Source organism: Zonotrichia albicollis, chromosome 12 (genome assembly GCF_047830755.1).
Source record: "Zonotrichia albicollis isolate bZonAlb1 chromosome 12, bZonAlb1.hap1, whole genome shotgun sequence".
In the NCBI taxonomy this organism is placed as follows: Eukaryota; Metazoa; Chordata; class Aves; order Passeriformes; family Passerellidae; genus Zonotrichia; species Zonotrichia albicollis.
This window is the reverse complement of record NC_133830.1, coordinates 11,693,453-11,714,563: the sequence shown is the minus strand read 5'-3', so window position 1 is coordinate 11,714,563 and position 21,111 is coordinate 11,693,453. Positions and strand designations below refer to the sequence as shown.

Genomic DNA, 21,111 nt, shown 5'->3' with positions numbered 1-21,111 from the left:
ACCCTTCATTTGCTTTCAGCCCAAGGTCAGCAGCCTGGGGGTGGTGCAGGGCCCCTCCAAGGACAAGGTGGCCATCTTGACAATAGATGAATGTGATGCTTCAGTGGCCCTGCAGTTTGGCAGAGAGATTGGAAACTATTCCTGTGCTGCAGAAGGTGTGCAGACCAGCTCGAAGAAGTGAGTTCCTTGGAGCTGCTGTGGTGGGGAGGGGTGGTCCCCTGTGGAGCCAGGCCTTCCCATCCAGAACCTTGGCTGTGTGTACCTGTCCCTGAGGAGGTCTGGGGACAGACCTCCTGTGCACTGGGGAGCTCACTGAGGTGAGGTCAGTGTACCTCTTAAAGTCCTGGGCTTCTGATCCTGCAGGTCCCTGGACCTCACAGGTCCCTTGCTCCTTGGAGGGGTCCCCAACCTGCCAGAAAACTTCCCCATCACTCACCGGGACTTTGTGGGGTGCATGAGAGACCTCTTCATCGACAGCAAGCGCATCGACCTGGCCTCCTACATTGCCAACAACGGAACTGCTGCAGGTACAGGTGCCTCTGCTCCTGCCAGCCCTCCCAGGGATGGATTCTGCTTCTCACACAGCACTGCTGCTGGGCTGGAGCAGCATTGTGGCACCACAGCTGGAGTTGAGCAGATTCTCACTGGAGAACAAGGCCTTCAGGTCCCCCTAAATGATCCAATGCCCACCTCAGCTAACGTTCTGGGAGTGTCCCCTGATCCCAAGTGCAGAGTCTGTTGAGCTGGCTGATCTGGGAGATGCCACATCATCAGTCCAGCTCTATGGTATCTTTGTTCTGGCATAAGGAGCACCAACAGCCTTAACCCTTATCCCTGAGCAGGCAGGGTCTGTGTGGAGACACTGAGCAGCAGGGCTTGCCCCTCTGACAGCCTGGGAAAGGACCAGCAGGCAGTGGTGCCTTTCCTTTTGGCTGGGGAGAGGTGGTGAGCTGGTTGAGGCTGATACAGGTGGCTTTGATACCTCCAGGTTGTCATGCCAAGCACACTTTCTGCGATTCCAACCCCTGCAAGAACGGTGGCACCTGCTCTGTCAGCTGGGGCACCTACTCCTGCCTCTGTCCTGTTGGCTTTGGGGGCAAGGACTGTCGCCATGGTGAGTGAGGGGGCACTGCTGGGCACAGGCGGGTGGGGTGCAAGTGGAGGCAGAGTGATGGATCTATGTGAGTTGAAATAACTCTGCTGTCCCTGCATCTAGTGTTCCCTGTGAAGTGCCCTTCCCTTCTCCTCACCTCCACTTTCCTTTCCAGCCATGCACCATGCCCACTATTTTCAGGGCAACAGTGTCCTGACCTGGGACTTCAAGGCAGACGTGAAGATCTCGGTGCCGTGGTACCTGGGGCTGGCGTTCCGGACACGCCAGCAGGATGGGGTGCTGCTGCAGGCCCACGCGGGCCAGTACACCACCCTGCTCTGCCAGGTATGGCCACAGCCTCAGCCACAGCACCACAGGCCAGCCTCTGCTGCTGTCTGCTCCAGGAGGGCATGGGGACCTTGTTCTCCCTGCTGGCTGCATCCCAAGCAGAGGGTGGCTGAGGGGAGAGGCATTTAGCAGGGATGGATTTCCCTCCCCCTGCTCTGCTGGAGGGTAGGCTGGAAGCAGCCAGGGTTCATGAGGTCTTTGCTCACTGGTGGCATTGCTGTTCCCTTTGTGCAGCTGGCTGGGGGCCTGCTCTCCTTCATGGTGAGCAGGGGCTCAGGGCGCAGCACCAGCCTGCTCCTGGACCAGCTGCAGCTCAGTGATGGGAAGTGGCACGATCTCCAGCTGGAGCTGCGCGACGTCCACAGCGGGCACGACTCGCGCTACGTCATCACCCTCACCCTGGACTTTGGGCTCTACCAGGTGGGTGCTGCTTAGGACCTGGCACCAGGGCAGGAGCTGTGGGGAATGCTTGGCAAACACAGGCAGAGCTGTGCCTCTGCACCCCCAAGAGGGCTGGGCCAGGGCTGGTGCCCATTGCCTCGTGTTGCTCCCTTCTGCAGGACACGGTGGTTGTGGGAAATGAGCTGCATGGCCTGAAGGTGAAACACCTGCATGTGGGGGGAGTCCTGGGCTCTGGCGAGGTGCAGAATGGGCTGAGGGGCTGCATACAGGTGAGTCCATCGCTCTGAGCCTTCCCTTTTCAGCAGGTCTGTTGTATGGAGAGTTGGAAACACAAGTCTGGCAACTGCTGCCAGCATCCATGGTGCTGCTGTCACTGTCCCTCTGGGCATTCAAGGCTCTGAGGTGCCATGGGGTAGCGTTAAATAGGAAGGATGGCGAGTGGCTGCTGCTGGGGGTTTGTGGAAGGCAGGAGAGCTGGAGCCTGGTGTGTCTGCCCTGGCCTCACTGTGAGTTTGTCACCTGCACTGCAGGGTGTGCGCCTGGGTGACAGCGTCACCGGGATCGTGCTGCCCAAGCCCAACCATGCCCTGCGGGTGGAGGCTGGCTGCAGTGTCCCGAGCCCCTGCGACTCCAACCCCTGCCCAGCCAACAGTGTCTGCAAGGATGAGTGGCAGAGCTACTCCTGTGTCTGCCAGCCAGGTAGGACCTGCAGCACCCTGCCACTCCTCTGCTCTTCGTGCCCGTTTGTCTTCTCCTCTGCCCCTGTGACTCCCTCCTGGCCTGTGACCACTCTCCTCTCCTTGCCTTGGGCAAGTCACACCCCTGTCAGACACTCATCAGTTTTTCTGGAGGGCAGAATCTCTCCTGAGCCCCCTGAATTCACTCCTTGGTACTCCAGCACCTCTCAGGCAAAGGGTATTTGCTTACCTGGTGGTGTCTGTCCCCACCTCAGGGTACTACGGAGGGGACTGTGTGGATGTGTGTCACCTGAACCCCTGCAAGAACAAGTCGGTGTGTCGCCGCAAGCCTGGCTCGCGCCTGGGCTACGTCTGCGAGTGCAGTGAGAACTTCTTTGGGCAGTACTGTGAGCACAGGTGAGATACAGAGCAGGACTGTGGCCTTTGGGCCTGGCTCCATGCTGGCCTCTCATCCTGGATGTGTAACCAGGGGCTTCTCAGTGCCACCTTCCTCCTTGGAGCTGCTGACTGGTGGCAGAACAAGGCCTGGGGAATTTGGTGGTTGTAATATCAAAGATATTTCTCTCCCTAGGATAGACCAGCAGTGTCCAAAGGGCTGGTGGGGAAACCCCACCTGTGGGCCCTGTAACTGTGATGTGAACAAAGGCTTTGACCCCGACTGCAATAAAACCAACGGGCAGTGCCACTGCAAGGTGAGGGGCAGCTGTGCTAGTGGGGACATGGACCATGGCTTCTCTGAAACCCTGCTTGTTCTTGATGCTGTTCCTTGTCCCCCAACAAAGGCCTGGCAGTTGCCCAGGTCCTACTTTGTGTGCCCATATCTGGGTTGGATCCCTGCTCAGCTCCTCTGTACAGCCTTCCTAGACCAGCATGGTCTATGACGATGGGGGCAGTGGGGTGCCTGGAAATCAGGAATGCCTTGACCTTCTCTGGCTCCAGGGGTTCCCTAGCCTGCTGTCCTATTGAGCTCTCTGATGACTGTCCCCATGTCCTCGCAGGACTTCCACTACCGGCCCAGGGGCAGTGACACGTGCCTGCCCTGTGACTGCTACCCCGTGGGCTCCACCTCGCGCTCCTGTGACAGGGAGAGCGGCCGCTGCCACTGCCGGCCCGGCGTCATCGGCCGCCAGTGCAACAGCTGTGACAGCCCCTTCGCCGAGGTGACACCCAGCGGCTGCCAGGGTGAGTGTGGGCACTGTGGACAGCTGCTGCCAGGGGCTGGGTGTCAGTGGGCTGGCCCTGTGACCTGTGTGTCCCCACAGTGCTCTACGACGGCTGCCCCAAAAGCCTCAAGGCAGGTGTGTGGTGGCCCCAGACCAAGTTTGGCTTCTCGGCTGCAGTGCTGTGTCCCAAAGGCTCCTTGGGTGAGTGGGGCCGTGATGGAGAGGGGAGGGGACAGCCTGGCTGTCCTGTAGCTGCCCTGGCAATATCACTCTGTTCATGCACTACCCCAGTCCCGTTCAGCTGGGCTGGAAGTTTGGGAGAAGGAAGAGAAAATGTCACAGTCTGGGGAAGAGCAGAGAGCAGAGGGTGCTGGCCATAGCACTGGGGTTGGGTAAAAGCTATGGGGTGTAAGACCCATCACCCAGCCATGGGGCTGTGCTGTTCCCTCAGTCTTGGTGCCTCTCTTCTTCCTGCTGCTTTTTGGGTTCACCAGGCTTGAGGCTGAGGTCAGGCCTGGCACAGCACCCTCAGTGCCTAGCTGTGGCTCCACCAGCACCATCCCCATATGCCCTGCAAGGGAAGCAGGGCACAGTGTGCTGTCAGGTGAATGTTGGGTAGGAGTCAGCATCCTGAGCTGGAGGAGGCCAAGCTGTCCTCGGTGACAGAAAAGGTGTCATCAGGGTGTCTGGGAGTGTAGGGCAGTGCAAGCCCCAGGGGACAATACCAGCCCTGTCCTTCCCCAGCCCTTCGCCCCTGGAGGAGGCAGGTTTGGCTCCTAACTGTTGTTGCTTCTCTCCCCGGTTCTCTCGCCCTCCGTGCACAGGCTTGAGGGGTGCAGGTAAGGTTGTTCCCATCTCCTTCCCCCTGTGCTCTAAGGGCTGCACCACATGGCTTTCCCTCCCTGCTCCCTGCCTGGCACCCTGCACACCCTTGCGCTTTCCCCGCTGCTTCTGGAGCTGCCCAAGGTCCTCCCAACGCTTTGCCTGGTCTCACTGCTCCTCCACATTGTTCCCTGCTCCCAGCTCACTAACCACACAAGCCCAGCTGCAGCTGCATGCAGCCCTTGCCACCCTGTGTGCCTGGCCTGCAGTGTTGGCTCTGGCAGGTCTGTGCTCTGCTCCCTGGCTGGGATGGATGCTGGCTCTCCTGGATGGCACTTGCTTGCTTAGCCTGGGAGGGGAAGGAGCTGGTGCTGAGCAGTGGGTGGTGAGGCCAGGGAGGAATGGCTGTGGGGTGGAAGAAGAAGAAACTACCTGAGTGGGGAGTGGTAGGATGGGAGCAGGAGCTGATGGGCAGGCACAGCACAAGGTCCTGTTCCTTCTGCCTGGCTGGCAGGAGAAGGCACGGGGACCTGGGGGTCAGATTCTGCCCAGATCTGAGTCAATCTCTGTTCTGTGCAAGGGGAATGCCATCAGTATGGAGACTTCTTGTTCTTCCTGACACTGGTCCCTGTGCTTCTGCAGCTGGGAGAAGGGTGGCTGGGAGGGCTGCCAGGAGCTAGAGGGGGTGGAAGGGGTACGCTTGTCCCTGGGGCTTTTCGGAGCAGCAACTGCAGTCTGCTCTAAGCTTCCTCTCCCTGCCCTCCCCTGCTACCCTCTCCCAGCCATGGGCACCTGGTGAGCTCCTGTGCCCTGATACTGTCCCCAGGAGGCTCCGCAGTCCTGCTGGTTACACTGGGGTTGTCTGGTTTCTCTTGCTCAAAGTGTTTGTGGTGACATACCCGGCTGAGAACACTTTTCTCCATGTTGGCTTTAGCTGTGTTTTTGGTGGTGGTTAACATCTCATCCCATTCAGCTTTGGAAACTCCCTTGCTGTACACAAATGCCTGGGCTCCTACCACGGACTGGGGGCTGGCTCTGGATACTGACCCCACACTGCTGGATCCTCCACACTGGGGTGCACCATCGCACTCCTCCATCCCCCTTGGCTGAAGGGGCTCATCTCAGGGGCTGGTTTTCCAGCCCAGCAGCAGGGCTGTTGTGCTCCTGGGGTGGCTTTGCCCTGTAGAGAGAGCAGGACCTCAGCAGGCATTGCAGGCTGTCAGCTGGGGGAGCCTAGAGCTGCTTGGGCTTTCATAACTTGGGGTCAGATGTGCCTAAGGACACAGTCATGTCCCCTTGGGCTTTTCCAGCCTGGGTCCTGCCAAGTCAGTCCCTTTTGCAATCCTGTGTGATGGCACCTTGCTGAGGTTTCACAAATCAAGAGCAGAATTGTTTGCACTGGTGCAGAGCAGGATGATGGCCCTGGGGTGTCACAGGCCCTTCCCATTGCTTGTCAGTGCCACTCTTTGGGATTAGCTGGTGCAGAGGATCAGCCATGTCTCCTGTGCTGAATTTCCAACAAGCCCTTCCTCTTTGTTTTAGGTGCAGCCATCAGACACTGTGATGAGGAGAAGGGCTGGCTGGAGCCAGATCTCTTCAACTGCACTTCACCTGCCTTCAAGGAGCTGTCCGTGCTGGTAATCCTCTCAGCTCTGCAGCCCTGACAGAGCAGGAGCCCTCTGAACAAGGGCTCACAGCCACAATTCAAAGCACTCAGCTCTCCAGGGGTGCCTGGGGTATGACAGGGCCTTGCCACAGTGCTCAGTCCCTTTCTTTCTCACCTCCTTCCCCCAGATCCCTCCTGTGGGAGCAGTGGTCTGAGCTTAAGTTCATATGGCTTCATTTAATCCGTGTCCCCCTCAGAAATTACTTTGTCCTGCCAGAGTATTTGAGGAGAAAATAAATAATCCTGAGCAGGGCTGAGTGGTTTGAAGCTGGTGGGATGTCTGCTCCATGAGACCTCTGTAGCCCCTCAATTTTGTCAGGGACAAATCCCTTTGAAATATCCAGGCAAGTGTATTTAGCACTTACATGTCATCTAGGCTGAATGTCATCATGTCATCTAGGCTGAATTGAAACACAAGCCAGGAGAGTTTCCAGGGGAGTATTGCCAGGGCCTTGCTCTGCCCTTTCATCTCCTTGTCCTCTGTTGTGTTACTGCACTAAGTGCACTGGGTTAGCCAGGCCAGTGCAGACCCTGGTGTGTTGCTGGAGGTTGGTTTTCTGCCAGATGTTTTCCTTGTGCTAGAGACCGCCACTGTGAGTGTCCGTGGCTTCTGCTGTGGCTTCAGAAATAGTCTCTGTGTCCAGCAGGGCCTGCAGCATCCCAGGTGAGGAACCTGCTGCATTGTTTAACCCTCTCTTTTCTCCCCGCTGACAGCTGGAGGGCTTGGAGAGGAACAAGACCGAGCTCAACACGATTGAAGCCAAGAAGCTGGCGCACCGCCTGCGGGCTGTCACAGACCACATGGAGCACTACTTTGGCAATGACGTGCACATCGCCTTCCGCCTGCTGTCCCGCCTCATGGCCTTCGAGAGCCGCCAGCGCGGCTTCGGCCTCACTGCCACGCAGGACGCACACTTCAACGAGGTCAGTGCTGCCCATGCCACAGGGCCTTCTGTGCTGCTGCTCTGAGCAGCCCCACTGTGATTCTGAGGGGATTGAGGGTGTGGTGGGACCCTGTGAGGAGCTCTGGGCTCTTGGTTCGCATCAGCAGTGTGGGAAGCAAGGCCTGCGTGGTCAGGAGCAAAGAGTGGTTGAGGAGAGGCAGAGAGCTGGGTTGGCTCAGCCTGGGAAGGCAAGGGGAGATCTTACTGCTGCTGGCAGGTCCCTCATGGCAAGGGTGCAGGAAAAGTATCTCTGTAGGGGACTGGTTGATGAGAATTGAGGGGGGAGCCCATCATAGTAGGAAGTCCCTCTCTTCCCAGAGCCCTTGTGCAGAGAGCACACTGCTGCAGTCTGGGGGTGGTCAGAAGAGTCCCAAAGGCGCTGCTCACCCTCTGTCCTCGTGTCTCTCCCATTCAGAACCTGCTGCGTGCAGGCAGCTCTGTGCTGGCCCCCGAGAACCGGAAGCACTGGGCCATGCTGCCCCACGGGGAGCACGGCAGCGCCAGCCTCATGGAGCAGCTGCACGACTACTCGGGCACGCTGGCCAGCAACATGAAACTCACCTACCTCAACCCCGTCGGTGTCATCACCCCCAACATCAGTGAGTAGGAGCTGCCTGGGGTGCAGGGACACTCCACCATCACACCTGGTTCCTTTCTCATCTCACTGCACCTCAGGGAGTGTGCTGGTAATGTTCTTGATGGCTCTCTCTAGCATGGGGAGGCATTTGTGAGAGATGTCCTGGTCCCATCCCTGCCTGGACTAGCTGACCTCCAAGAGCTAGCAGAGCTCAGAGTGTGCTGCCTGCTCACAATTACTTTCCAGTCTCTAGTGAAAAAGCATCTGGCCTTGGTGGCAGGAGTATTCTGTCCTGTGGCAGAGCAAGGACCTGGGCTGGGAAGGAGCACTGTGGGTACTGAGAATTAGTGTCATGCCCAAATAGAGGTCATAGCCCCAACTCCCTTGGCCATGGACTTGAATCCTGGGGTGCTCTGGAGCACAGTTGCTCTCCAGGTGTCCATCCTTGAGCTGACTTTCACTGCCTTGCTCCTCCGCAGTGCTGAGCATTGACCGCATGGAGAACCACTCCCACATCCGCCGGCGCTATCCCCGCTACCACAGCAGCCTCTTCAGGGGCCAGCCTGCCTGGGACCCCCACACACACGTGGTGCTGCCACTGTCCGTGCTGAGCCCTTCAAAAGCTGAAGGTGAGTGTGAGAGCATCACTCAAGGAACAGCATGGGTGGGTACAGCTGGCAGGAAAGATGTAGAATCATAAGGTTTGGGTTGGAGTGATCTTTAAAAGCCATTTAGTTTGTGTGTATCCTACTGAGACGTCTCTGTCAGAGGTCTGAGAGCCAGCCTTGAGATCCTGAGCTTTACATGTATTCACCACATCCTAAAGGCTCTTGATGGCCTTGCAAATTGTCTTCAGAGCAGCACATACTGGTGTGTGCCTGTGGTTTTTTGTGTGGGTGTGGGTGTGTGTTTTTGTGTGTGTGTGTTCTCACCACCCCTTTGTGTGCCCCAGCTGTGCCCACAGCAGTGCCCACGCTGGCTGGGGCTGAAGGGAACTACTCTGTGGAGAACTCCTCGCCGAGGCAGGCGCTGCCAGAGCCCGAGCCCACCCTCACTGTGGTGATCCTCATCATGTACCGCACCCTTGGGGGGCTGCTGCCTGCGCGCTACCAGGTGGATCGCCGCAGCGTCAGGTACATCCTCCTCCCCTTTCTCCCCTGTGCCCCACAAGCACCAGGGCACAGGGGCTGGCTGGACTCTGTTCTGTTCCCTCTGGCACTTGCCAAGTCTTTCTGCAGTGGTGAGGGTTTGATTCCCAGCCTTTGTGCTGCTCTGTGCCATGTTTCTCAGCCCCGTATTTTATTCTGAGCAGAGCTCTTCCTTCTGATATGTCAGAGCAAGGACACCTGAGAAGTCTCGGGGGTCTGTTGCTGCCACACAGTGATAGTGATGGTAGAGCTCTGTGGCTCCTTGCAGGCTCCCCAAGAATCCTGTGATGAACTCCCCCATTGTGAGTGTGTCTGTGTTCAGCAATCACACCTTCCTGCAAGGACCCCTGGACACCCCTCTTGTGCTGGAATTTTACCTGCTGGAGACAGCCAACAGGAGCAAACCTCTCTGTGTCCAGTGGAACCACTCCAACCTGTGAGTTGAGCATGACTGGGCCACTCTCCTTTCGCTGCTTTCCCCACACACGAGCTGCTTTCTCCTCATTCCCCAAGTTTCCCTGAGCAGCACTGGGATGGGGGGGGAGGGTTCCATCTTCTCCCGTGGGATTTGTTTCTTTTGGAAGAGCACAGCAGGGTCAAAATCATTTAGTTTGGAAAAGACCTTTAAGATCATAGAGTCCCACCATTAACCCAGCACTGCCAAGTCCACCACTGACCCATTTCCCTCAGTGTCACATCTGCACTCTGACAAGGCTCCCATATTTCCACTTTAGCAGAGCAGTTGTATCTGCTGGCAGAAGAGCCTTGTCAGTCACCCCTCTTCTCTGTGGCTCCTGCCCCCACACACATTTGTGTGTCTTCTTTCCTAAGTGCACTCTGCTTTTTGGTGGCTGCAGGACCAACCCCTCTGGCTTCTGGACAGCCAGGGACTGCGAGCTCGTGTACCGAAACACCACCCACGTCCACTGCCAGTGCTCCCAGTTTGGCACCTTTGGGGTTCTGATGGACAGCTCACACCGAGAGGTAAACTCAGCCGGTGGGACTGTGGTGGTGGTGGGGATTGCTAGCAGCTGGGTCCCAGAACAGGCAGAAAATGTCCTGGGGACAGGCAAAAGATTTCATGTGGGAGACAAACACAGTTTGAGAGTTCTGCAAGCTTCCTGTGCTTGCCCCTAACCCTGCTATTTGCCTTTGGTTCTCTGCTGCTGCAGCAACTGGAAGGTGATCTGGAGACATTGGCAATTGTCACCTATTCCTTGGTCTCTCTCTCCTTGGTGTCTCTGCTGCTGACCTTCTCCTTTCTGACCTGCCTCAAAGGCCTCAAGTCCAACACACGTGGCATCCACTCCAACATATCTGTCACTCTCTTCTTCTCTGAGCTGCTCTTTCTCCTGGGTATCAACCGCACTGAGAACCAGGTCTGTGGCTGAACATGCTCACTCATGGGCTGAGGTGGGGATGATGCCATTAGCCTTGGCACAGTGGGACCATCTCTAAGTCACTCTTGTCTCCCCAGTTTCTCTGCACTGTGATTGCCATCCTCCTCCACTGCTTCTTCCTCTCCACCTTCGCCTGGCTCTTTGTCCAGGGCCTCCACATCTACCGCATGCAGACGGAAGCGCGCAACGTCAACTTCGGGGCCATGCGCTTCTACTACGCCATCGGCTGGGGCGTGCCTGCCATCATCACTGGTAGGAGCTGCTCGTGCTGCAGCCATGCCCAAACCAGCCCTGCTGCTTCTCAGCAGTCCCTGACCACCTGGTGCTGCCCAGCTCATCTAGGGCTTGCCATGGTCAGCAGTGCTGGCAGCAAGCAGTGCTGTGGTGGTCAGGGATATATCAAGGGCTGTCGTCTTGCCTCCTGAGAAGAAATAATTTGTCAGAATATCTCCTCAGGTCTTCTAGTTAAAGTCTCTTGGTTTCCCAAGCCTGCATACTTGGGTGACCTGTTGCTGGCAGTGAATGCCTCCTGCACTGGGCTGTGTCAGGGACATCTGAGGAAAAGGAAATAAAGTCCCTGTTGCTGAGTCTCACAGTCCTGACTCCCTCCCCCTGTGGTGGGGAAGCCTATGCACATGGCAAGGAGCAGGGAGAAAGCTCCTTCTCTGCTGATAATGCTGGCATGGGATTGACATGGTTTGGACAAGTCCAAGGCTGCTAGGTGTGGACCTGACCTCTCCCTTCCTCCTGCAGGGCTGGCCGTTGGCCTGGATCCTGAGGGCTACGGGAACCCCGATTTCTGCTGGATTTCCATTCATGATAAGCTGGTCTGGAGCTTTGCAGGCCCCATTACTGTCGTCATTGTGGTAAAACCCTGTCCTGTTTCACCCACAACCCTCTCCTGCCTCCCTTCTCTGCACCATGGGCACTCACCCCTCCTTGGCTGCCCACTGCCTGTCCCATTCTCTGTGTCCCTCTCCCTCAGTTAGAGGCCTTCTTTTTGTCCCTCCTCAACTCTAGCCAAACCTGGGGGAGGCCACAGCTCGGGCATGAAGGGGAAAGGAGGGGATGTTTGCAGGGCCTGGCAAGCCTGGAGTCTGCAGTGGGGAGGTCAGGTCAGAGCCAGCCCTTGGCACAGCTTCTAATCAGTGCCAACACTTTCAGATGAATGGGGTCATGTTCCTGCTTGTGGCCAAGATGTCCTGTTCCCCAGGCCAAAAGGAGACCAAGAAGAAATCGGTTCTGTGAGTATTAGTGGCCATACTCCCAGCAGAGCTCTGGCAGCTAGTGGATTTTAGCATTTTCAGTGACCATCCTCCTCCTTCTACCATCAAAGGGCCCTTCTGTGCATCAGTGTCAGCCTTGCAGCCACTCTCCTCTCTCCTCTCCCACACCTGCCAGCCACATTAACCCTTCCTAAACTTTATCCTTTCTAGTTCCTATGTCCCTACTATGTTCACACTCACCTCCCAGCTGGTCCCCTTTCACCACCTGCCCTCACAGCCACCTCTTGTGTCTGCTTGCGTTCGGCACTCAGCCCTTGTCAGCTATGACCACCTGTTTCTACCTCTCCTCCATGCTCCTGAGAACTTTCCCCACTCCCTCTGAGCCAGCCCTGGAGCATGGCTGAGCTCTCTGTGGCTCAAAATGACCTGTGTCATTTTGGCCCCTGTGTTTGCCATGTGTGATCCAGAAGGGAAGGCCTGGCAGTCAGGGAAAGCTGGGCCACTGTGCAGGGACGTGCCTGCAGTGCTGGGCACAGCAGGGAGGTCTCTGCAGGAGCTTTCCCCTCTGGATCTCAGGGAGCACTAGCCTGTAGGTTAACAGTTCGCACTAACCTCTGGGTGTGTGTCTATGTCCCTGTCTGTCTGTCTGTCTCTCTCTCTCCAGCATGACGTTACGGAGCTCCTTTGTTCTGCTTCTAGTTATTAGCACTACCTGGCTTTTTGGCCTCTTGGCTGTCAACAACAGTGTCCTGGCTTTCCACTACTTCTACACTGTCCTCTGCAGCCTCCAGGTAACTGCCCAACCTCTGCTGGGGAGGGCAAGGGTCAGCCCAGTGGAGCATCCCTGTGGTCCCCACAGCTATCTGTGGAGAATGGGTGCCCTGTGCTGAGCTCCCAACATCTCACCGAGCTCCTTGTCCCTTCTGCTGCCACCTTTGTGGCACTGAGGGACTCCTGCCGCTCCTTGCTGCTGTGCCTGTGGTGAGCAGCCACACGGAGCAGGAGGTGGCTGCAAGGCATTTGGTTCAGAGGTAACATCCAAGGGATGGCAAGTGCCATCTGGAGGGAAGGTGCCTCCAGGTCCTGAGAGGGCAGAGTAAGAGAATGTGATGGAGGTGTTGGACACTCAAAATATGATCCATGGCAGCACCCTGCCAACCTTCTCCCACCACTGGAGCTGATGTTGCTGCAGGAGACCCTGCCATTTGCTTCTTGGCCACTGCCAGACAGGTGGACACCCCACCTGTTCCTCCCTCATCCATGGCCACTATGGGTGTTAACTCTCATTGGTATTTGGGGTTTTTGGTGCATCCCAGTCCGGTGGCCTGGGAGGAGCCAGGGGAGGAGCATGCTGCTGGCACTGTGGGCAAGCAGGTCAGCTGGCAGTGAGGGGCTGTCTCTCATGGCATATCTCCCCACAGGGCCTGGCAGTGCTGGTCCTGTTCTGTGTCCTGAACGAGGAGGTGCGGGAGGCATGGCAGCTGGCCTGCCTCAGCAAGAAGGGGCAGAGTGAGGAGGCTACGAGGAGCACACAGGTGGGTGAGAGCATAGCAGCCCAGGGGGCTGGGCTCAGGCTGCACATCTGGGACAGGAGCTGACAGGGATATCCCCACTTTCCCTGGACTGCCGTGGCAGCTCCTTAACAGGGCATGTGCCCTCTACCTCCTCCCAGGGCCCCAATGCCTACAACAACACAGCACTGTTTGAGGAGAGTGGGCTCATCCGCATCACCCTGGGGGCCTCCACAGTGTCCTCGGTGAGCAGCGTGCGCTCTGCCCGGACCCACTCCAGCCAGAGAGCTTACCTCAGGTAGGGAGCAGCCAGGGGGCCAGCAGTGCCTGGGCAGAGCCACAGGCTCCTGCCACTGTGACAGTTTGAGCCTCCTCTCTTTCAGAGACAACGTGGCAGCACGTCAGGGCTCAGCCCTGGATCACAGCCTGTTGGCTCACGCTGGCCCCACGGACATCGACATGGCAATGTTCCACCGTGATGCTGGGGGAGGTAAGGCTCAGCCCTGTTCCTGAGCTGGGGGAGTTCTTCCTGGTGCAGACTCTGGGTGTGTGGTTACATCTTGTACCCCATGTTCAGCTGCAACTGCCAAATACGTGGGAGATGGTGGGAAAGGCAGCCATTGTGTCATTTAGCACAGCCTCCTCCTGGACAGATGGCAAAGGGCATAGCCAGTCCCCAAGGGAGTAGAAATGGGGGAGACAACAGAGGGGACATGGGCTACTGTGGGATCTCTGGGGGCACTGGGCTCTGCAGTACAGCACAGACATTTGACTCACTGGAGCTAGACCAGCTGGGGCTGGGGTGGGATAGGGAAGCAAAGGGTAAGGAATGTGGGTTTACTCAGCCTGGAAGGGGAGGCAGAGAGGATCTTAGTGCTGTTTGCAGCTGCCTTATAGGAAGGTGCAGAGAGATGGGCCTGGGCTCCTCTCACAGGTACCTGGTGATAGGGCTGAGGGAGCTGGCACAGGCTGCTGCTGAGGGAGGAGCAGCAAAGGGCAGGGGCAACTCATGAGTGTGGTCTGCCTGGGCTGGTTCTGCCTTCCTGGTGCTCTCAGCAGGAACCTCTCCCACCTTCATTCCAAATGTCTCCACAACACACCATGTTCCTCCAGACCAGGACTCGGACTCGGACAGTGACCTGTCTCTGGATGAGGAGCGCAGCCTCTCCATCCCATCCTCGGAGAGCGAGGAGAACGTTCGCCTGCGGGGCCGCTTCCAGCGCCAGCTCAAGCGGGCGGCGCACAGCGAGCGCCTCCTCACCAACCCTGCCAACAACACTCCCAAAGGCAAGGCTGGGGCTCTGGCAGGGAAAAGAATGAGCTCAGCTCCCTAGGGGGGTCAGGCCATGCATGTCTTGTGATGGCTCAATTGCTGCTCATGGAAATATTCCCTCCCTCTTCTCTGGAACCTGATTTGCTGTGTCCTTCATCAGATGTGGATGGCAATGACCTCATGTCGTATTGGCCAGCGCTGGGCGAGTGCGAGGTTCACCCCTGCTCCCTGCAGAAGTGGGGCTCCGAGCGGAAGCTGGGATTTGACATCAATAAGGATGCAGCCAACAATAATCAGCCAGACCTGGCTTTGACCAGTGGGGATGAGAACTCCCTCACCCAGACCCAGCGGCAGAGAAAAGGTAACAGTCTGGAGCAAGCGGGCAAGGGTGGCCTTGCCTGTCTCAGGTTGATGTGACACTGAAAGCTCAGAATCAGATCTGTGTGACCTTGCCCTTGGGGAGGCGTCTCCCTGGTTTTCCTGCTCTTCTTGCTGTTGTGCAAATATTTGACTTCTCTTTTGTCTGGTGCAGGGATTTTGAAGAACCGCCTCCAGTACCCCCCAACTCTCCAGGGCTTGCCATCCGTTGGCAGGATGACCAACGAGCTGACGTGGTACAAGACGTCCACGCTGGGTCACAGGGCTGTCCCCGCTGCCTCCTATGGCAGGATCTACTCTGGGGCTGGCAGTCTGTCCCAGCCAGCCAGCCGATACTCGTCCCGGGAGCAGCTTGACATGCTGATGAGGAGACAGATGTCCCGGGAGCAGCTGAGCAGGCACAACTCAGGAGAGTGCCTGGAAGCCGTGCCCAGTCGGCATGGGTCCAGAGAGGAGCTGGACACTATCCCCAGCAGGCATGGATCTACTGAACACCTGGAAAGTATCCCAAGCAGACATGCATCCAGGGAGAACTTGGATCTACTTGCTGTTAGGCCCAGTCAGAGAGATCATGGGAACACACTGCCCCGGAGGCAGGGCTCCAGAGACTGCCTTGACACTTTACCCTGCAGATTTGGGTCAAGAGAGCAGCTAGACTGTGGGCCAGTAAGAGAAGTCTCTAGAGAGTGGCTAAACACATTGCCAAGTAGGCAAGTGTCCAGAGACCAAATAGACATGTTGCCAAGTCGGGATACTTCTCGAGAGCAATTGGATTTGCTTTCTAGAAAACAGCCTTCAAGGGATCTGCTAGCATCAGCTAGACAAGCTTCAAGGGAGCAGCTGGACTTTTTGTCCAGAAGATCCAATTCCAGAGAGCCTCTGGACACAGTGCCTAGCAGGCAGCCCTCACAGGACAACCTGGGCAGTCTGTCTCGGAGGCAGCTGTCCAGGGAGAGCCTGGAACCGCTGTCAAGGAGACAGCATTCTAGGGAGAACCTGGAGGCCATTCCCAGCAGACATCCTTCCACTGAACAGTTAGATATCCTTTCTTCCATCCTTGCTTCTTTTAACTCCTCCGTGCTGTCCTCAGTGCAATCTTCCAGCACACCTTCAGGCCCCCAGACCACCGCCAGCCCCTCTGCCATGCAGACCTCGACGCCCTCTGCAGTGTGTCCCTCTACACCTCATTCTGCCACCTCCCACAGCATCTCAGAGCTGTCACCAGACTCAGAGTAAGTGGTTTCCTTCCTTCCTCAGCCAGGTCGTGTTCAGCTGGTCTTGTGCATTATCCACCAGCCTGGCTTCTTCCCAGAGGTGTTTAGTTTGGAGGGAGGGGGCTGTGGAAGGGGGAGCTCCCTGGGTGAGTGGCAGGTGTCTCCTGGACTGAATAGTGACTGGGCAGGGAGAAGCCTCAGGTGAGACAGCTCCAGATGCTTGTTGAGCAGCACAAGCAGAAGCCTCTGTGTATGTGAGTGTCCTCTCTGCCCAAGAGATGATGGCCCTTGCTTGTGGCCTGTGGGTACTCGAGGAGGATGTTCTGTGCAGCTAGACTGGCCTCCTGGGTGATCCCTTGGTCAGTGCTGGCTCTAAGTCCCATAGATGTATGCAAGGGCCAGGCTGGCTGGAGAGGAGGGAGCCCAAGTCCTAGGGAAGCCCTGCCTTCCCCAGCCACATTTTTCCCCAGGCACTCTGTTCCAGTATGTCACCTTTTCCCTCTAGGTCTGCTCCCTGCTGGTACTGCTCCATCCCTCCTTCCCTCTTCCCTTATCTCAGGCACTCAGAGACAGTTCTTCCTGCCCTGACACAGGAGAGGTTTTCTGCCGTGTCCCCATCTGGCATAGTGGGGAAAGGGTGCTGGAGCCCAGGAGAGGTGCCATGGCTTAACACTGTTTTTCTTTCCTCTGTGAAGAATAATGAGAAACGATGGCCATTCCTGAGGGGCCGAGATGGATCACAACAGAGATGGAAGAAGCAGGGCTCTTCACCAGGCACTGCCAGCTGAGGTTTGGTATCCCCATGGAGCAGGGGCCAGAACTGATGGTTGTCAGAGGCCCAAAACCAACCCTGCTTTCCCCTGCCCTGTGGGCTCAGGGGCCAGCAGCCCACACCACCCACTGCCAGGAGCCTCCAGGCTCTCACTGCCACCATGCTCTCCATCACCTGCCTGGTGTGACAGGTAGTACTGGGCACGGGTGGCATCTCCAACCCCCTGGGGCCAAGGTCTTTCTCTGCGAGCTGTTTGTGTGTGAGGTGTGCCTGTGTGTGTGTGAAGGGTGGGCAGTGGCAGGGGGAAAGAAATGGAGCCCAGGATATGGGGGCAGGGAGGGTTTTCTATCCTTTTGTATCTTTGTAATCAGAGAGAAGAGAAATTTCTATGGTTATTTTTACGGATGGTCTGTTCCCAGGACCTGGAGCATTTGTTTCACCAACAGCCCCGTGCCAGTTTCCCTGGGGCTACGAGAATCCCAGTGAACTGGAGAGACAGTGCCAGGCAATCCTTAAGGCTTTGCTGGCAGTGCTTTGTCCCATTCCCCCTGCAGGGGCCCTGTTGGCCCCCCTGCCCTCCCACTGCAGCTCCAAACTCTGTCTCTGCCTGCCTGGTGTCCCTGAGGCCCTGCAGCCAGGCCTCCCTCTGCCCTGCCATGGCACCACCCTTGGGGCTGTCTGTGAGCTGGGGCTGTGCCAGCGAGAGCACGGGTGAGTGGGGCAGCAAATTCAGCACTGGGAACCTGCTGGGGAGGAGCCAAGCTCTGCTGTGCAGTCCTGTCCTGTCCCAGGGTGGTCCCACTCTCATCACTGCTGGTTTCCTCAGCTCAGCAAGTGAGCACCGGGCTTTTACCCACTGGGTGTTGTGCTCTTTAACCTGCATGTTACAGAACAAACCTCTGTTGGTTTGTGGTTCTGGTAAAGGAGCTAGATGACCCTTGCCCTGCTGAGGAGCAGGCTTGGCTTTTCCCAGAGCCAGTCCTCACTCTGCAGAGGACTAACATCCACAGGAGCATGATGTGGCTCCAGTTTTAGGGTCCAGCATTGCCCCCAGAAGTTGTATCTAGCTGGTTCCCTGGGGGCTCTGTGTACACCTACTCTCCCCTGAGTAGCAAAGGACAAAGGACACAGTTCAGAGTGGCCTGAATTTTGGGAGATGGAGATAAGCAGCACTTTGCCCCCTCTGGAAATTCAGGCCACCCAGATGGTTTCTCTGCTCAGCCTGGGGCCTGACCCCTGACTGTGCTGTGAGATGGCACTCTGTGCCTACCTCAGCCTCAGGCCTGGACATTTGGCTCAGCATGTTCCCTTTTTCACCCCCCAGGTGAAAAAGGCACAGCAGGGCCAGCATGTTCCCTTTTTCACCTGCCAGGTGCTCTCAGGGCTGCATGACCATGTGCTCTTTACTGCCTTACTACCACACTGCCGTGGCATCTTACTGTAGCCCAGCCTGACATGTTTACAGGAGAGGACCCATGCTGCTGTCCTCATGCCTCTAGGGAGGCCACGGCCTCTGGGCTGCCTCCCCGAGTCAGTGGGGAGAGTATGGAGGGAACACAAGGGCTGGTGACTGGGGGTGCCCTGGGTCCCCAGCACAGCCCTGATGAGGCAGGCTCACTGTCATCCTTCTCCCAGGGATGAGGAGAGAAAGGCCTGCTGACATGTTTACATGCCATTTGGGACCAGTGTGCAGAGGGAAAGCCTGCTGGCCCCACCTGCTGGGACAGCCAGGCACCTCCATGCTGCCCATCTTTGCCTTTGGAAACAAGCTCGTTTACAAGTTTCTCTCCAGAGTCCTGGGATCCTGTCCCTGCTGCACTGTAGCATGTTTCTGCCAAGTTGGGCACAGGGCTCTTTATGCTACTGCCAAATGGAGAGCAAGTGTCAAGTGCCAAAAAGAAGAGAGCAGCAGAGATGGTGGCCATCCCTGCAGGGCTGGTGCCCATCCCTGCGGAGCTGGGCCACTCAAGAAGCAGAAATCTGCTTCTTGCAGACCAGCCTGCAGCTTGGTCCCTGATTGTAGTGCTGTGACCTGGGCTCTGGGGACCATCCTCCTGGAGTTTGGATTTTTTCCTTTGGGGATTTGGTTGGGTTTTGTTTCCTCTCTCTGTCTCCTGACTCTGTGGGCAGGGAGGGGGGAGATGCCCACACCCCCTTTTGGCTGTGTAAAAGTGTATCATGGAAGCGCCAGATTTGGAAATAAAAGTCTATAAAATGGTGCTGGCCTCTGTGCTGTCTCTCCCTCTGCTGGGGATTCATGGCTGGGGCTCTGGATGCAGCACCTGGGCTCGAGCTGCTTGTTGGCAGGGGGCTTGGGCAGGAGCTCACAGACAGTTCCTGAGCTGCCTGGGAGTCACTGTGCCCTGAGGCAAGGTGACACTGGGATGGGGACTCGAGGTGAGGTGGTTGGACTGGGCTGTGTACAGGCTGTTCATCCAGAGGGGGAGTTGGCTGTGGTGCTGTGCAGTGGCTCCAGGCCTGGCTGGAAGGGCTGCAGTGGCTGTGGTGAGCTGTGGGGCTCGTGCCTGGCAGCTGCCAGCACCCCAGCCTGACCAGACTAAGGGAAGAAGATCCATTTTCCAAAAGCTGCGTGACCTCAGCAGGGTCAAGCAAGGAGAAGGAAGTGTGGGGAGAGAAGGCTGAACATGATCCTGGTGCCCTGTGTCCTCCCCTCCTGCTGAAGAGGAAATAACAGGTGAGCAAAGGGCAGCATTGATCCACAGCGCCCTGAGCAAGGGTCACCATCAATTGTCATCCCTTTGTCCCCTAGGGGCTGTCACCTGAGCCGCTGGGAGGGAGCTCAGGGCAGCCTCTAGGAGCTGTGCTGGCAGTGCCAGGAGCTGTGGTCCTGCCCTGCTGCCCTGCCAGAGGCTGGCTGGGGGTTGAGGGCCAGGGAGAGCCATTGGGGGCTGGAATGGAGAGGGGGGCACAGGCAGAGTGACCAGCCTGAGGTGCACGTGGGGCACTGGAGGCTGGAGTGAGGGAAGGAATGGCATGGAAGGGGACAGGGAGCACTGATAAAGAGGCAATAAATGGCACGGGGTGTTATCTACTTGGGAGCAGGAGCCCTGTGATAGCCTCTCATGTACTGGGGGAGTGAATAAATGATGGGGAGCAGATAAATGAGGAGGCAGCAGTCATGTGTGGGTGCCTGTGTTGGACATGCCTTTACCTGACCACTGATGGGCAGGAGACTGGACAGGGAGGGCCAGGGATGGCTTGAGGGAAGAGGCTCAGCCTCACTGAAAGCTGTGGGACTTGGCCTGTGCTCACCACAGAGAGAGAGAGCCAAGGTGGCCACAGGCTGCCCCCACAAGGCACCAGGGATGGAGACAAGTTGCTCCAACCCCAGAGATTGTTGTCCTGGATGTCACCACTCCTGCTGCTTCTCATCCCCATCCCACCACGCAGGGGACCCAGGATTCTCTAATGCCTGGCCCTGCCCACTGCCTTCACATCACACCTTGCTACCAGTCAGAAATCTGAGCCTGGATTTCCGCAGCCGTGTCCCCATGGGCCTGGGCCAAACGTGACTCAGAAATTCCCTGCAGCCAATTCTACATTGTGATAGAGCCCAGGGAGGTGTGATGGGTTCAGTGGGACTATAGCGCCCGCGGGGGACCTTTGGAACAAGATAACAGCCGGGTCCGTGCAAATTGTTTGAGACCAGGGTAGTCCACAGAGCACAGCACACCTTGTTCCAGCAGGTAAGCAAGGGTCTGGGGAAAGTACCCTGGATGCCATGGCCAGAGGCTCTGGGTAACCCTTCTTGTCCTGGTCACAGCTCCTGCTCCAGGGCATGGGTTGGGGAGCAGACATCCATGGGAGCCATGGGGGCACAGCAGTGCTCTGGGGAGGCAGCTCTTGGCAGGAGGTTGGCACCAGGTCGTGCCCAGGGCCAAGAAGCCCCCTGCCTTGCTCCTGACATGGGTGGTCAGGCATGGCAGCATCCTGGATGTAGCTGGAGACCAGGAGCTGGGACTGTGGTGGACAGTCCCCAGAAAGGGATGGCTCTGGGCACAGTGGTACCAGTGCTGGGTCTGCCACAGCTGGGGAACCCAGCACACCAGGGCACCAAGCGGGGCATAGTGGGTGCTGTGCATCCATGGGGCTGGGAAGCAGGGTGGCTTCCTGGCAGGGCAGGAGGAAGGGCAGGAGACAAGGAACAACGTCTCAAAGATCACTGGCTGGTTTTAATAAATAGGAGGAAGCTAAGTACACACCTGGTGGCTCCTGACCAAGCTGAGCACAGCAGGTAGGAGGGCTGGGGGTAACACAGGGGCTCAGGCTGGCACAGCCCCAGTACTCAGGGAGGGAATTGTGGGTCCAGCTGCAAGTGGATGAGCACCTTAAGACTGATCAGGCCACCAGCTGGGTGGGCCTGGAATGATGGTGCAGCCCTCAGAGTGAGCCCTGAGCAAGAGCAAGCTGTAGATTTGTACAGGGGTTCCTCAGACCCACCATCCCAGCCCTGGG

General features: G+C 57.4%; 1 protein-coding gene across 5 annotated transcripts in view; it reads left to right on the top strand.

The window, feature by feature from the left end:
* The window catches only part of CELSR3 (cadherin EGF LAG seven-pass G-type receptor 3), a 31,422-nt gene extending 12,568 nt beyond the window's left edge, over positions 1 to 18,854 (top strand). Inside the window, exons 6-36 of one of the 5 annotated variants that reach the window (XM_026792410.2) lie at positions 20 to 177; positions 364 to 527; positions 989 to 1,114; positions 1,269 to 1,438; positions 1,676 to 1,861; positions 2,002 to 2,112; positions 2,374 to 2,542; positions 2,796 to 2,937; positions 3,113 to 3,233; positions 3,540 to 3,723; positions 3,804 to 3,905; positions 4,529 to 4,543; positions 6,069 to 6,163; positions 6,907 to 7,116; positions 7,552 to 7,735; positions 8,193 to 8,342; positions 8,666 to 8,846; positions 9,130 to 9,297; positions 9,719 to 9,845; positions 10,034 to 10,240; positions 10,339 to 10,513; positions 11,015 to 11,088; positions 11,426 to 11,505; positions 12,152 to 12,278; positions 12,909 to 13,022; positions 13,160 to 13,296; positions 13,382 to 13,488; positions 14,112 to 14,285; positions 14,432 to 14,632; positions 14,804 to 15,881; positions 16,559 to 18,854. In XM_026792410.2, the coding sequence (XP_026648211.2) occupies positions 20 to 177; positions 364 to 527; positions 989 to 1,114; positions 1,269 to 1,438; positions 1,676 to 1,861; positions 2,002 to 2,112; positions 2,374 to 2,542; positions 2,796 to 2,937; positions 3,113 to 3,233; positions 3,540 to 3,723; positions 3,804 to 3,905; positions 4,529 to 4,543; positions 6,069 to 6,163; positions 6,907 to 7,116; positions 7,552 to 7,735; positions 8,193 to 8,342; positions 8,666 to 8,846; positions 9,130 to 9,297; positions 9,719 to 9,845; positions 10,034 to 10,240; positions 10,339 to 10,513; positions 11,015 to 11,088; positions 11,426 to 11,505; positions 12,152 to 12,278; positions 12,909 to 13,022; positions 13,160 to 13,296; positions 13,382 to 13,488; positions 14,112 to 14,285; positions 14,432 to 14,632; positions 14,804 to 15,881; positions 16,559 to 16,586 (5,265 nt within the window). In that variant the 3' untranslated portion in view covers positions 16,587 to 18,854. Of the gene's footprint in view, positions 1 to 19; positions 178 to 363; positions 528 to 988; positions 1,115 to 1,268; positions 1,439 to 1,675; positions 1,862 to 2,001; positions 2,113 to 2,373; positions 2,543 to 2,795; positions 2,938 to 3,112; positions 3,234 to 3,539; positions 3,724 to 3,803; positions 3,906 to 4,528; positions 4,544 to 6,068; positions 6,164 to 6,906; positions 7,117 to 7,551; positions 7,736 to 8,192; positions 8,343 to 8,665; positions 8,847 to 9,129; positions 9,298 to 9,718; positions 9,846 to 10,033; positions 10,241 to 10,338; positions 10,514 to 11,014; positions 11,128 to 11,425; positions 11,506 to 12,151; positions 12,279 to 12,908; positions 13,023 to 13,159; positions 13,297 to 13,381; positions 13,489 to 14,111; positions 14,286 to 14,431; positions 14,633 to 14,803; positions 15,882 to 16,558 lie in introns of those variants that run through there. The other 4 variants (XM_026792409.2, XM_014265942.3, XR_012582227.1 and 1 more) reach the window with 4 other exon arrangements.
* The last annotated feature ends 2,257 nt before the right edge of the window (positions 18,855 to 21,111 follow it).